The 16,122-nt window shown below is 39.8% G+C and overlaps 2 protein-coding genes across 2 annotated transcripts in view; one reads left to right on the forward strand and one right to left on the reverse strand.

The window, feature by feature from the left end:
• The window catches only part of LOC137997604 (uncharacterized), a 19,651-nt gene extending 9,837 nt beyond the window's left edge, over positions 1-9,814 (forward strand). The window contains exons 7-11 of the mRNA XM_068843681.1: positions 278-378; positions 1,250-1,341; positions 4,663-4,702; positions 4,867-4,916; positions 5,462-9,814. Of these exons, the coding sequence (XP_068699782.1) occupies positions 278-378; positions 1,250-1,341; positions 4,663-4,702; positions 4,867-4,916; positions 5,462-7,512 (2,334 nt within the window). The 3' untranslated portion in view covers positions 7,513-9,814. The remainder of the gene's footprint in view (positions 1-277; positions 379-1,249; positions 1,342-4,662; positions 4,703-4,866; positions 4,917-5,461) is intronic.
• A 152-nt stretch (positions 9,815-9,966) lies between these two features.
• On the reverse strand, positions 9,967-14,290 carry LOC137997610 (melatonin receptor type 1A-A-like). The gene is made up of 2 exons (XM_068843696.1): positions 14,156-14,290; positions 9,967-12,066 (listed from the first exon to the last, which is right to left on the reverse strand). Exon 2 carries the CDS (start codon positions 12,025-12,027, stop codon positions 11,011-11,013), a length of 1,017 nt encoding a protein of 338 aa, XP_068699797.1. The 5' UTR covers positions 12,028-12,066; positions 14,156-14,290; the 3' UTR covers positions 9,967-11,010.
• Positions 14,291-16,122: the final 1,832 nt, after the last annotated feature.

The following is a 16,122-nucleotide window of genomic DNA, read 5'->3' on the forward strand; positions in this document are numbered from 1 at the left end:
TTGCTGAACATCATTCCACCACAACATAGACCAGAGCATCCCTACCGGTATTCGTTTTAGTTTCCAACCATTGCTAGACTCTAAAGATGACATCCGCTCGGGTTGTGGAAATGTCTGTCACTGCCAGGGACACTTTCACTTTCACTTTCACCCTACTTTCACCCAGACGATCAAATTCCATTGAGGCATTATTGAGCAGACGATCAAATTCCATTGAGGCATTATTGTTATTTTAATTACCAGTACTTATTTTACTTATTTATTTTTTGTTCTTAAGGTGTACCCTGTAAATGCTGCTGCAGTCTACCCCTATGAGAGCAAAAGTCAAGGAAATCTGACTTTCAAGGCAGGAGATATTGTCACACTTATTGATGCCAGGTATGTACATACATCAGTGCAAAAAGTAATTTCTGTGCGAATATTCTGTTTTTCAGTAAATCATGTGTATCATATCGCTCTTGCAGACTGTTAACTTACATGTACAGGTACACTAAGTTGTATATTTTCTTAGGAGTTCTCCTTGCTCTTGTATCACACTTTGACTACAGTGTTTATGACAGTAATAGTTATTATTGTTGGGTGTTAAAGATAGTGACAAGCAAGGATTCAGTGTATTACGATGTACTTAATTTAATTAATTAAAACCCTTTGACACGCAAACCGGCCTAAACTGGCCAGATGTAGTATTTTACAGTAACGCCAGATGATTTTACTTGTCAATGGGGAACCCCTGGGAGTCAAGAGGTTACTTGCTCTGTAAAGTGTATTATATTGTATATTATTATTTTGTAGTAATGATAATGATGATGATGATGATAGAAATAATAATACCAATAAGTTGGCGAGTACCTTCTGAGGAGCCCTTTCATGCACTGTACTCTAATTCTGAGGTAACCTGGAACCTGATGGCACGAGTTAAATCTCCTGCATTGACACCGTCGTGGCTACACCCCCCCCCCCCCCCCCCCCTCAGGAAACTTTTAAAATAGAACACTCAGTAACGCTGTTTGCAGTGTTTCTGGAACCCAATAATCGGTTCCCTAGGCAAGGCTGGAGTTCATTCTCAAATTCCACTCCAGGGAGCTGGGTTGCGATCCAACAAACACAGCTCACTTGCAGAGATACCTCGAGGATTTGAGGCTGGACCACTTTTTTGGGAGATGATTTCTCCCACCACAGTCCCAACCTTTTGTCTTTCTGTCACAAAATTGTCATAAAGTTGAAAATTTTGTGTTCTGTTCTTTTTCAGCCGTGATGTCGCTTGGTGGAAAGGACAGAACATGAGGACTAAACAAGTCGGAATGTTTCCCTCAGAACTTGTGGACAGTGGATTAAGACGAGGTATGTTTAGCGGCTCTCATAATTTCCTGGCCAACGCCATCTTGCCAAGATCACTCACATTCCGCGAACAATTTCGAGTGTTGAACTGTTTTCTGCATTCTTTTGTACTTCTTCATGTAAATAAAGGAAATCATACTGTAATAGGTACATTAATTATATAGATACTGATGAAATACTGGTAGGATTTTCCTTTTTACTACAATATCATATCTTAACCGCGCGCAGTGAAGATATTAATGTGAGGATATAGGTGTCGTCGTGCTAACTAACACGATTATCCAATAAAAGCGAGCTTCCCCTTCGTTGTGAGATACTTTAGTGCGGTAATATAATTGTTATCCACTACATAACAAATTTACTGTATGGCTCAATATGGCATGATCATGATTTCTCTTTCGTAACTTTCATACCTTGTTTCATGTTACACAACATGCATTTTTTAGCGGTCGATGACCACTTTTTCACCATTTCGAAAATAAAGGAAACAAGTTGTTTTTAATCTGGACATTTCATCAGTATCTGCATAATAAACAGACCATTACGTGGCCGCTTTTGGGTATCCATCTCCGCCAAAATTCAAACTTGTTGTTCTTAAACCCAAATCTTGGGTAGACTTTCATATACCTGACCACAATGGCGGAAGACAAAAGAAGTATTGTTATTCTGATTAGGCCTTATTGATTAGGTATTGTTAGGTTCGCTTTGTTCTTTTATTTATTCAATTTGTCAATTCAAACATTCAATTCGGCCATCCAAACTTTCAGTTCGGTAACTGAAACACTATTCGTCATTTAAACATTCAATTTGGCAATTCAAACATTCAATTTGTCAATCAAACATTCAATTCGTGGCCTTACTGCAGAGAACCCTGCCACCTCGAAGCTATAACCTAAATTGGGTGGATACGCGGATACGCAGTGGAAACACACGAGCTTGATGTATAAGCGGACACGCACTCGTTTTCCTTGGGCTCTCAGTATTTCTCCTTTTTGAAGCGCTAAACAAAAGGAGCGATGGAGATTGATGTATATGTATTTCTCGTTCATAAAGCACGATGATCGACTCGAGTTTAAAACAATGATGTATCTTAGAGGTTCGTGCAAACGCTCGCAACATTGTTGGGCCCAACATGTTGCGAGCGTTTGCACACCATGTTGTGTGTTGTTGCGTGTTGTTGCGACTTGATGGAAGTTGTTAGATGAAGTTTGAAACTGGCCAACAAGTGCCAACATTTCTATTGTTTCGCGGTCATCGAAGCGTGGTCCAACAATGTTGCATCAACCAATGTTGCACCGGTGCACGCGCACTGCATGCCACGTATCCACACAAATACATGCGAACAAGAAATCAACATGGCGTCGGTGATGGAAAACGTCCCCGAGTCCTTTGTATTCTTTTCTAAAGACCCAACATGTTGTGACTTGTTTCGAGCGTTTGCACACATCGGCTAACATCGCGCAACAAGAGACAACATTGTTGGGCCCAACAATGTTGCGTGTTGTTGCGAGCGTTTGCACGGTCCTTAAAGCGCGATCAATCGCCTTGTTAATATGTATTTCTCGTTCTAGCCTTCATTTTACGGCTCGGTTAACTACACTTTTCTTGAAATAGCACTCGATTCCTGATTATTAAGCCTAAACGCTCGTTTCAGTGATTAGACCTGAGCACTCGTTAAATTTTATCTTTCATTTGCGGTTCGGTAGACTAAACTTTTTACGAGATCGTGTGAAAAACAAAGCACTCGTTTATTGATTAAGCCTATGCGCTCGTTTCAGTGATTAGGCCTAAGCACTCTCGTAATACGAAATTTTAGCTTCCATTTTGCGGTTCGGTTAACTACACTTTTCACGAGATTGTGTGATCTCTTCGCTGTCCGACACCAACAAGAACTTTACATTTACGTACCCTCTAAAGCAATTTTTTCACTGCGTATCCACTCAGAAATATACTTACCATCTCTCAAGACAGAGAGGGTCTTACCCGATGCGTATCCACTCAGAAATGTACTTTTAATTTTGTTGGTTAAAAGATAATCGTGCACAGGCGGCACGCATCTTATAAACATTTCTTCCCCGTGCAACATGAAAGGCAAGAGTTTTGACCACAACTTGAGGATACCAGAGTAGAGTGTTCGTTCGCGATTTCTCATTTTCATTTTCTCCCCTGAATTAAGCGTCGTTCCGACCAGTGTCATTTTTGAGGAACTATACCACATCCTTGCCATATTAAAAAGGTTGAAATAGTCACGAAGCGATTACAATAACGTGAATTTTGAGATGACGTTCTCGTTGCTTTCGCCGTCGGTTACCACGAGAACATGAAATTCATATCTTCGAGCTAACGTTTAATTTTCTTTTCATTGTATAGACAAGAGTGTCTTATTCACCATTTTTCTTTCTAACACCGAGCACAAACTTTATCGCAAATTCTTGCAGCTCGGCGGCAGGAATTTCTTCCATTTTCGCATTTGTTCATCTCTTGCAAGGAACTCCTTGAATAACTTTAAGTTGTATGGAGTTTTATTCTACGTGTTAGCATTTTCTTCGACTGCGACCAGTCTCTCTTTTGCTCTAAATCGCTGAAACAAAACGAACACTTCAAAATTGCTGAAACTGCGGGTCGCAAATACTGCGGGCGTTTCTTAGAGCGAATAGAGAGACTGCAGTGGTTTCATATTGCGTTTTGGAACCCCAGTGACAGATTGACAGCTCTCATCATCCTGCCTGCTATGCCTATTTGGAAAATATCCTCGCGGGAATCAATGAGCGTTTTGTGCCGATAATTTATATGTGAGTTATGTTCGTTCGCCAACGAGACTTGAATACCGTGTAGCAATTTTAGTTTGCTGGGTTTAATTTTTGCTGCTTAATCCGCAAGAATATCTTGCTACACTGTAAGGTGATTCGCGATGATTCCACGCCAAGAAAAACAGCAACAAATAAAGAGCCGTCCATGTCGGATTTTTGCCGTTTTTGTACTGAGAGTTCCTTCAAAATAATTTATGGCAATTTTCCATCCAAAAGCAGCGCCGGTGAGCCTTCAGAAGCCCAACAACCGAAGACATCGTTCGTGAGCATGCAAAGGCGGGAAATGACGTCTCAATACACTCACTAGTGAGGATATGGAAAATACGCAACTCGGGTCCCGGATGTATAAATTTAATGACTGGTATATTTTCCTGTAAAACACTCCTGTGTATAATTATAATAAAGAGAAACACTTAATTGATACCGGAAAGAAACAACGTGCCTATTCTGAGAGAAATGTTCATGGATATAACATGTTCAAGTCTAGTTCTAACATTCATTTTTCAACTTGCAGCTGTTTCTCCACCAAGTCTTCCAATTTCACCAAAACAAAGGTATGTCTTGTATTTGCTGGACATTGTGCTACGTCGACTCATTTGTTCCTCGTTTACTCCACATGTTTCAATCCTTGTCCTTTAGACATTTTTTTATGGGATTCAAATGAAACTTTTTGACTTGTGCATTGATCTCTTTTTTTTGTCTTTTCCTGAATGTATAGAAATATGTCAAAAGCAGCAAGAAAAAAGTGCAACAAGGTTACGAACTGTGGTAAGACCCTAGCCTGTATGCGTTTTCTTCGTCAGAGCATGTCATCAGAGCACCAACTAATGTTCAGCAGTTAACATCAACATCCTGTGATTGCTACAAGAAACCCAAGTTACGTCTAAACCTTAACGTGAGAATAGACCACTTTCATAAATGGCGACTGATTTCTATTCTATTGTATTTATGTTAATTGAACCTACTGGCCTCATTTTGGGTAACATGTTCTATTGAATTTTGCCTATCATATCGAGGCTGGAAAGGCTTATTAGCATTAAAACAAGAGAGTATTTTATTGGGACGCCATTATGAAAAAGGTATATAGCTCTGTTATGTATGGCCGTGAAATGTACAAAGATGTATCCTCTTAGAAAGCAAACATATACGCTCTGTCCTCATTTGTTTATTCCCAGCGAAAAGAACGGCATTTACACATACTTGTATACTTAAAAACCACACTCTTGAACTGAATTACGGTCACCTCGCCACCAGCAAAGCTGCCATCAAGAGTCATGTTTATGACTGCTCTGTGTTTCTGTTTTGTCATTCAGATTGTGGAAGTGTTCATATCTACGAAACTCCTGTCCTCTGGGATTCAGCAAGCTTTTCCACGACCAACAGCACTGTAAGTTCTTCACGGTCAAGTTTCTCTATTGAGAGTGACTTAACCTCTTCAATCGACGTTGACAGTGGCTACTCCTCTAGTGTAGACATTAGAAGGAACAACCTTTCATATGGTGAAAATAGCCCCGAACAGAGGAAAGGCCCCTTGGGTGCATCATACGAGAACACGAGCGTTGTGACTCCCAACGCCAGGGGCCCAGATATTGGTTATGAGTTTATGTCCCCAGCTTCTAGCAATGGCCCTATGTCGAGTCCCATTCCCATTCCAAAACAGATGCCTGGGGAACCAAGGTACGTCGTAAGGGAACACAACGTCCTGACTACCCCTGTGTTGTCTGCCAACAAATGCCCTCTGGATTTAAGCAGCCTTTCGGATTCTCAGTTCGATGCAAAGTCGTCAGTCTTACTCGCTTCGAAGTCTTCACAGTCGCTTTCAAAGAGCTTAGCACCGGTTTTTCAGAAAGTAGCACCTCCTTCAAAGAGTTCAGTTGCAAGTACCGAAGAAATGTTCGCTGTGGAAAGCCACACCTCACGGCGAGAGACGGTGGCAGACAGGTCGATTTCTAGTTCTTCAAGGACACAAGATGAAGATGATATTTATGTCGAGTTGTCAAGGCCCAAGCCAAATGCCACACCTGTTTCTTTGGGAAACACAGCCAACAGAACCTCTTCAAGGGATTCGTCAAAGCCCGACATTGAGAATCTATATGAGAACCACTTTCCTGAGAAAGGGCAGATGGGCCGAAACACCAAGAATGAGCAAGCCAAAGGCATGTCAAGTTCTCAGCCACAGGGCAACAAGTCAGCTGCTGTATCACAAAGAAACTACTATGACAACCACAACTTGCAATCATCAAAGTCTGCCTTGAGCCCTCCAGACTCGCGTTATGATAACTGGAAGATATCAAACGGCTCGTTCGACAAGTGTGATGAACGTCAGTCTCTTTATGAGAACGTTGAAGTGTCAAATGGTGAAGAAAGGAGCCACGGGAATGGATCCTTTTTCAGCCCCGAGAAAAGTGAATCCTCGGCCGTGGTTGCTAATTTGAGACAGAATTATGAGAATTGCCTCCCCAAATCGGCCAAATCGAGATACGAAAATTTTACTCCAAAGCACTTGCAAGCTGGTGTTGACAACGTTGTTGAGCAAGGAAGTAGAGGCAAGATATTGGACGAGAAATGTGAAGGCTTGACTGAATCTTTAAGAGAACTGATTTCACAAAACAGGGACGAAAACTGTGGCAGTGCCAAAAGGCTGTCGTGTTCACTACCAGAAAATTCTCACTGTATTGATGTGATCTCCGATAGCAATGAATCTATGAGAATGATCCTGGAAAAACGGAACCCTGTACTCAAGAATGCGGAAAGTGTTATTCTTACGGAACAAAGAAATTGTTCTGTTGAAGAAAAAGCTGATCTTGTCCGTCAAGTGTCTTTTACTGGCGAATTTGGTGACGTCCATCCCGTGCCTCCTCCAAGAAGGAAGCGTGATTTGCGTTTAGGAATAATACCCTCAACGGAAAGATGGTCAGTTCCTCTCGATCCTGAAATCGCAAGTGTGCTGAGACGGCGGTACAGTGGAACAGCTGACACAACTAATGGCGAACCTGTCGTTTCATCTTCTCAAATAAAACATATAGAAGCTGAGAGGCCAGCTTTGCCTCCACGTGTCCAAGATAACAAGGTTCATAAAAATTCATATGAAAACGTCGTGTTACAAACTTCGAAGTCTACCGAACAGGCGGCCTCAAGTTGCCCACCGGAGCTTCATTTGAAGAAGAAACAAACCACAGAAAGCGAAATCTCCAATGTGGCTAGTACTCGACCAAGAGCACACCATTACGAAAATGTGGACTTAGTGAGTACATTACAGGTTGATGCCGGTGAAAGTGCCACGCCAGACCTTTGCGTCCCCCCTTTGCTGCCAAGGAAAATGTCACGGAAGAATGGATATATCTGTGGTATCACACCAGGTTAATGGGAACACTAGTGCTCCCCAAGAAGAATCCACGTAAAATAATTTTATTCCTCGTTATCAATCGAAGCGTTCAATTGAATGACAAAAATTAGAGATTTCAAATCATTGGACATTTTAGTAACGAAACGTACTGTTCAATAGCATTTGTGTTCTGCCGTTCGCAAGACACTACTGTTAGTCAGTATCACCCATCTAGTGGACTAATGCGCTACTAGAGTAACGCTACTAGAGTAACGAAAAGCGTGACGCTTTCTTTCGTTTTCTTCCCAAATAAACATTTCTTCAACTTGCATTTGCTAACTCTATTATTGCCTTTTCTGTCCGACTAGTTGGGTGGTACTGAAATAATTAGACCCTTCGCCCTCGAGGGCCTCGGGTCAATAGCCCATTTGGCTAGCCCGTAAGGGCTACGGGTCTAATTTTTTATAGACGATGTTTTATACAAATGTGGTAAGGTTATTTAAAGACAATTACATTTGTTTCTTACTTTATGTGGACATACTTTGTTTTATTTATTAATTTTAATTATTTGCTTATTTACAATGCTCGAAAATGTGTCCATAGCTTCCTAGAAATACACTAGCTGTTGTGGAGGAGTTCGTGGAAAATACACGCAATATTCCAGGATCTCCTCGGCTTGTATCAATTTCTACTCAATGGCCAGTTTACATGAGTTAATGAAAATGGCTTTTTGCATTAGGTCATTTAGTGCTTCATGTAAATAGCAAGGAATTTTATCGTTACTATTTCTTTGTCAGTCAGAGAAGTTAAGAAATGATAAGTAATATAACTTAGAGGCTGTGTCTCTTAAGAGTGTAAGTTGGCGTTTTCAACTTTTTCCAAGGTTATCAATGAAATAATTAGTTTTTGTAACGGAATTGAAAATAAGCAAGGAAAGGTTCACCTCATTTTCGTTGAATACCAATTAAGATGTTAATTATTTTTTAATGGATGGCACGTAAACATTATTTTTATTACTGGTATATTTTAGTGAGGCTGTTTATTTAGAACCTCAACTCTGCAAAAAAGTAACTGGAGGAAATAATCGTTCTAATCAAGTTAACTTGATTTTTCTTTCAAAAAAATTGTTCCAGAAATAATAGTTTGGGGACGGTTAGTTTCCCTCCAAATTTCCTTGGCGCAGGGATTATAAATACCGAACGTGTTACGGTTGTCCTATTGGTTTTGCACAAAGAGATTTCATGCGACTGTAACCTTCTACAATTTTTATTATAGAGACACCTCGGTGGGAAAGTTAAAAACAAAAATAAGCGATTCTGAATTTCATTCATTCTGGGAACAAACGCTCTTTTTGAAAGTATGCTTGCAAAAAATTTGGTAATTGTAAATATAATTTCCTGTGGGCCAAGGTTACTTATTTGTTGGAGAGGAAATTTGCAGTAAAATGGGAAGTTGACTTTTCTTAAGCAATGGCTGCTTAAACAAAGCCAACATCTCTTGATATTAACATTTTTTTATTCTCACATTTGGTGTTGATGTAACTTAGGAATAAGTCAACAATACGAGTAGTTTTCAATAGGCCCGTTTCGTATTGTAACGGTTGGACTGGATCTAGCATGAAATGGAGGCTAATGCGGGAAAATTAATTTGCATGTGAAAAGATTTGCCCGCATTAGCCTCCATTCCATGCTAGATCCAGTCCAGCCGTGAGAATTCGAAAATGGTCTATTGAGTGTATCAAAACGTTTTAACCATTCACACCACAAGAGTTTAGTGAACCAGTGAGATCAGGGGAAAAAAAACGAGAGGCCGACTTGAAGCTCGGGGAAACTTGTTCAAGTTGCTGCCACGGCACATTATTTTCTCGTTCCCTGGTTGGTGTTAAACATGGCACAAATCCGAATGCGTACTGATTAGTTAAGGAATGGAGTAACTCCGTTCAAAATTCAATTTTTTTTACGGCTCTTTAAAAGTACAATTCTAATACTGAGTGTTAACTTTTTTCCGATAAAATCTTCATAAAGGAGTCGTCTTTCCAAGCGTACGAGTGCAATTAGAATGGAGGGATACTCTGAGTCCTTGGAATAGTGTAGTCCAGTACTTTAAATGCAATTAGGGCATACCGTATCCTCATGTAATGAAAACAGAACACGTGATCGTAAATGAAATAAGAGTGTTAAAAGTGCCCGTAAACTCTGTTTGACTTAAGTGCCTTTTCGCGATCCTCAGTAGTCAGTTAAACTCGGTTTGAGTCGGCCACGGCTGGCTGATAGATCTTTGGTATTGACCAAGCGTGACTTCGTGTATTTATGGAGCAAGAGAATAAAAGCGTAAAAGAAAGGGGCTTGGAGCAACTTTTAAGGACAAGCCTGTGAAAAACTCGCTCATTCCATAAAAATTACACCGACATCGGGAACTTGTTAGAAACGTTGGAATCAACATCAAATTGCAACCTTATGTGAACAAATGGAATCTCGGCGATTTTGAGGGACAAAGCGGCTAGTCACGGGGGTGGAGGAGGAGAAGGGAGTATTGTCGCAGTCCAAGGTTTATCCCATCTACAACCTTGGACAGATTAAAATGGAACAGAAATTCCCCCTTCCCCTAAATCAAAGATAAAGCCGCGTGAAGGCCAAAATGCGCCATTTCCCCATCGCTGATTTTGGGGGGAGGGGTGGTGTCAATTTTCCATTTAATTTGACCAAGATTGCAATCTTGGACAGATTAAATTGGAACAGAAATGCCACCTTCCCCCTTAATCAAGGATGAAGCCACGTGAAGGCCAAAACGCGCCATTTTCCTATCACTGATTTTTGGGAATTTTCCATTTAATTTTCCAAGATTGTAGTAGAGCGATCCAAACCATAAACCGTTTTTTACCGTGATAAAAGGATCAGTTTTAACGAAGCAACTGCGCCTCTCGCATCAGTGCGCTTTGGTCAACTTGAAGAAAGTAGAGTAGGTCGCTCCCTTGCTTATTTTCTAAGCTAGTGCTGGTTTTCCAAGGCTTTGGTGTTTTCGATTCCACTTCTTTTCTCCCATCTAAAGTGGACCAAGGGTAGTAGAAATTTTCCTTCAAGCAGAGTTTGACGCCACTTGAGAACTGAATCCTTTTCAGTTTTTCGTCGATCCACCCCTTGAAATTTACATGAAGGACGTACTTTTCGTCATGGAAAACACTTATTATCTTCCCTGACGTCTCTCAGGAAAAACTCAGGCGAAATACCCAAAGATGTATTCCACAAACAAAAACTGCTGCTGTTTTGTAAGCGTTGCTACAGCATGGCTTTCCCTAGGGAGAGGGTACAAAATTGCACCTTATCGGAAAATTTCGGAAAAATACCGGTTACTTTGGATCGCCTCGAGACTTCGGCTGTAGTTTGTTTACTGACAGCTGATGATAACTCCGTGGCTTCCCAATTTGTCCGTATCCGAACTTCGACATTTTTAATAAAAACTCATTCTTCAGATTCTATTTCATCTAAAAGTCTATGTTTATGGATCTCAGTTGAATTTTGCTGTATTGTTCAACTGTCCTTAAACTGTCCTTGTAACATCTCGTGCATTCGAATTCTTAGCCAAGGTGCAACAGCTAGGCCACATGCGATAGTATTCCATCCTGAAAGTCCTGTTGAGGACTCCATATATGATTGGATTAATCACAGCACTTATGGAAACTAAGAAAACATCAGAAAGATACACTCGTCTGGGCAAAGAGTGATTTCCTGTGACGGAGTCAGTGAATTCAATAACGAACACTGGAATCCAACAAACTGAAAAGCCGAGAACAATTGCGAATAATGTTTGAGTGATGCGGATTTCTTCGACGCTAAGCCTTGGAGGTGGAATATTTCGATTTGTGCAATCCGCGAAAGAAAATCGTTGTCGATGTTTCTGCACAATCAAGAAAACTTTAGAATAACAGAAAATGATCACAGTGAATGGGAGAACGACAATTACCAACCCAAGGAAACCGGTGTAAATATTGTCAGTGATCTGGTTATGGAACTCTAACACACAGGTTATTTTTTCGGGATGAAAGTGAAAATATCCCCAGCCAGTAATTAGAGGCAAACCAAGCAACAGTGCTGCGGAAGACATAACCACCAGCAAGGAGAAAACTACAAACTGCCTCGTGAAGATCCTGCGGAAGAGCCAAGGTTTTACTACGCGGCAGTATCGGTTAAAGGCTAGAAGGGCGATCGTTTGAAGGGACACAAAGGCTAAGAACAGAACCATGAAGCCGTGGATGGCACAAACAACAGCTGAATATCTCCATTCACCCACAAGAAGCACACCCCAGACCAGAGGCATACAAAATGCTGATATGGCAACATCAGACACAGCGAGAGCGAAAATGTAAAGGTAAGTGACACTTCGAAACAGGGGATTTTTATAGAAGATGAAGCACACTACAAGGTTGCCGAGCAACGCCATCAAGTTGATGAAGAAGTAGAGTGTCGTTTCTAAGGCATACTCTGCAGTGCTCCGAGACTTCAAGATTGCTTTAAGATCTTCATATGGATTTGCTGGCCAAGTGCTGTTCGATGCCATGAGGACTTTCGGAAATGTGGAGGGATGTCTGTCAAGAATCTGAATCAAGAATCGAGAATCAAGAATCATGTCTGTCATAGATATAAAGATAACATTATATTAAATGATTCCTAACATTGGCATTTGCAGACGGTACCGGCATAATGAAAGAGCGAAATATCTAAACACAACAGCCTAAGGAAACATTTTATTTCCTAAACCGTCTCAGGAAATTTCCTTTATTCAAATATTAAACGGAAATTAAAAATGTTAATAAATTCAGACCCACGAACGTTCGAGCCGTGAAGTACGTCAAAGAAAGAGAAAGCAAACAAAACACGGATAATTTTTATGAGCTCGTTTTTCTTTCTTTTCTTTTTAAATTAGAGCACCGGCATTGTGGAAATTTTAGACATTGATATCTCGATACATATTTTATTTATTATTATGTCTTCTTCTTGGTGTGAAGAAAAACAAATTTGCAGCCACTTTCTTGAGAAAGAGGAATGCGACATTTAGTATAATTTCAATGTACTTTGAGGCAGATATGTCCAGAAATCAAAGACGATTTTCGATAAGCGTCAAGAAGAGTTCCTCGGCCTTGCTCATTTCCCCAACATTTCATACAACTATGGGCATTGTTTTCGACTTGGGAGATATGAAATGCTGCTTAAAGGTTGCCATAAATAATCGTGACCGCCGGCTTCATTATCAGTTATAAACTGACAGTCGTAGTTCAAACAGCACCTCGCAAAAAGCTAATTCAGTGTGCGCCGGTTTCCCCTGATATAATTGTATAACAGATAACTGAGAGACTTTATTCCGGTTACTTTTTAAAACCCAAAGAGGAACGTAATAATTTTTTTATTAAAACAAGGGTCAAGACAAAACGGTCGGAAATAGTTGGATCATTGGTTGAAGGCATTTTCTTTAATTTGAGTGTCTACGTGACTTTTTTCAGTTTTGTCCTCAATTCACTTCAATTCGTTTAACTTACATTTTGAAAAATATAATTCTGTATTTGAACAAGAGGGCATATTGTGCAAAACGGCAGTTTATTCAGCGATTGACGCCCGAATAAGTTCTTACATCATCCAGCTCGAAGATTCCAATAAACTGGGTTTCCTTTCCGACATGGATTGGCGTATCATCCGTGTAAATTTTTTTTTCACCGGTAGAGCTTTGATAAAATCATTTAAAGGCGACATTTTTTTTCAGAATGACAATCACCAACCATATAGAACTTGAATTATGTTGCCGAACGATTATCTGAGTCACATGTGCTTTTTCTTTAGTGATTTGGAAAACTGTGAAACTTTATAATTATTGTTCATAATTTTTTAAACCGAAGTGAAAAAGCTAAAATGCATGAGAGAAATAATTGTTTTGAAACATATCAGTTTGCGTTTCCACACAGATAAACCGACCAATCGATGCCCCTGCAAGTCGACTACACAAAATAAGTGATATAAACATACATGTACGAGCAAACTACTAGATTTCTACTTCTCCGTTTTACTGTGCATAATATTTAAAGAAAAGTTGGTTTACTTTACCCTTTGATTGGGATTTAAACTCTTTTTTTTTTCTGGTTCACAAAACTTCAATTTGAAACTAAATTTACTTTACTAGTGCCGCGGTTGGTGTCACAGCAAGGTCTTACAATGTTTCCCTCTTTCGACTTAATTTAGATCGCAAGGTCTCTTTTGGCTAGGTGACAGTAAAACGTATAGTCGTCCCCTACAAGCCTATAGGTCCTAAAAACCTGGAAAGGCGTTTGGTGTTCTATGAAGCTGATGGTCTGGGCCAGTAAGCGTCGAGGGCATCGGAAAAACGCACCCATGCAGTTGTTTCAAAACAGCTCAGTTTACAATTATAGCCATCGTAAAGGCTTGGCTTTTTCCAATTTACTTAAAGAAAGGAGCGCAGCTGAGTTTTACGATTTTCTTAAAAGAGGAAAGGCATCGAAAAAAACAAAATGAAGCACTGAGACATCTCATGAAAATTTTAAGCAAATTTGTCAGTTCTTGCTAATATTACACGGGCACGGTGAAGGGACGAAAATTATAATCCCATACAAAATTTATGAAATTAAAAGAAAAGAGCGTATTATTTGGCTTTTAAGCCCACTTTCTCCTGGTAGACTAACCTTCAGTGACAGGAATTGCAGTCTTTCCTCTCCTAAGACGAACTGAGACCCACTCGAAACTCAGGTTAAAGGGCGGCAAATGAGAAGAGACGGTGTTTTTTCGTTCACTTCAAGACTCACCAAGTAAAAATGATGGTCGTAATTGTAACACACAGACTACATTCAAAGACGTTTAATTACTTTGACGTGCTATTTGCATTGAGATGTACACAGCTGCCCTTCACGCAGCGCTCATTTCCACTTGATAATCACCTCGGTGGCGATGACAGAGGTGGGACTTAAGTCCGAATGACACCAGGAGAGAGAATGGCCAGTTTATTATCAATAATTAAAAATGATGGATCGTCTAAGAATAGTGACCATTTGCTTCCATTATCATTACTCTCGTTTGCCTTCATTACTGATTAGTAACTTAATAATTTGTGTTCATTATGAAGATATTTAAACTTTGAAAACAAAGGACAAAGGGTACTCAACAAAAGCTGTTTTAGAACAATTTGAAGCAAACCAAGATAGTCGTTGTTGGTATAAATTTCCTAATGCGCACAGTTGTCCATGTCATACATTGCTTTTTTTTTTTTAAATAACATAAGTGGAAAAGTTCTTAGTTTTTCACAATCAGGGACCCAGAGTCTTCGTTCCCCTTGACCAGCGATTCTGGAAAGAGTATTTCCATATGTGGTCAAGGCGGCCATGTTGGAGGAGTGAAACAATTAAAGAAACAGTGGCCTTGTTAATGGGTGAAATATTCTTTTGAGAATTAAACTCTATTTTTATGACAAATTTTCCTTTTGTTTTACTATGCAAACATTTTAGCTTGTCACATAAGCGAACACACTCTTTTTACTCTCTTTTGCAGCGCAATTGAAAAATTGAGGCGCATGGCATTGTGTGCCCCGCATCCGACCGGTGTTACGGAGGTCGAAGGTTCGAATCCTTCCCTGGAATCTGATTTGTCAGTTGTTCCATAGCCCGTGGCTAAGTGTAGTAGCTATCAGTGTTGAGAACGAAGGTTGCTTCTTTGTCAACCAGTTGCAGCAAGTCCTTGATCAAAGTACTCGCTAAATTGCTCGAAAATATCCTTTGATTCCGTTACCAAGACCCGCTAAGATAAGGAGAAGTGCCTTAAAAGCGCATATTCACGAGTGGTGGAGAGGCAGGAGGTGCATTTTTGTGAGTTTGTTGAACCCATTGACTTCCGGGGGTTCCCCGTTGACGAGTAAAATCGTCTGCCGTTAGACAGAGTGAAAGAGTTTTAATTTATATTAGGCCCACTCGAAGTTAATAATAATAATAATAATAATAATAATAATAATAATAATTATTATTATTATTATTATTATTATTATTATTTTAATAACTTATATAGCGCCGTTTACATGTGATGATCAATAGCGCTGTACAAAGCTCACAACAGTCAATAAAAAGTGAAGAAAAATGTGTTAGAAAATATTAATAAATGTAAAATAGTTATGAAATATTTTTAATGAATGAAATAACATATGAAATGAATCATATACTGAACTGCGGATATGAAATCAAGTAAAGCTATGATCCTCGCAGTTATGGACACGATTTTAGCAAATGCGCAGAGAAGTCTGCGATACCGTTATAGGGTCTGGGTTAGGGTTACGGTATCGGGTATCGCGAGGTCACGGGTTCAAACCTCATTGAAGTCCTAAATTTTTCAGGCTTCTCTACGCAATTGCTAAAATTGCGTCCATAACTGCGAGGATCACAGCTTTATTTGATAGTCCTTTTTTGGCCTTGAAAATGGCAAGATCAGACAAATTCCTGCGTTCAGTCCTCCGTCGTTCTCTTTTGGCATCACTGATATTATCATTATATCATGGTACCAGAGGTCTAACTTTGATGATCTTTGTCACAAGTGGTGTATGACGATCTAGTATCTCGTTTAATTTTATGTTGTATAAATTAACCAGGTCATCACAATTATTCGGACTATC

Source organism: Montipora foliosa, chromosome 3, assembly GCF_036669935.1.
Source record: "Montipora foliosa isolate CH-2021 chromosome 3, ASM3666993v2, whole genome shotgun sequence".
NCBI classification, from domain to species: Eukaryota; Metazoa; Cnidaria; class Anthozoa; order Scleractinia; family Acroporidae; genus Montipora; species Montipora foliosa.

Coding starts and splice junctions, on each gene's coding strand:
- LOC137997610 (XM_068843696.1), bottom strand. CDS start 12,027: ATGGCATCGAACAGCACTTGGCCAGCAAATCCATATGAAGATCTTAAA.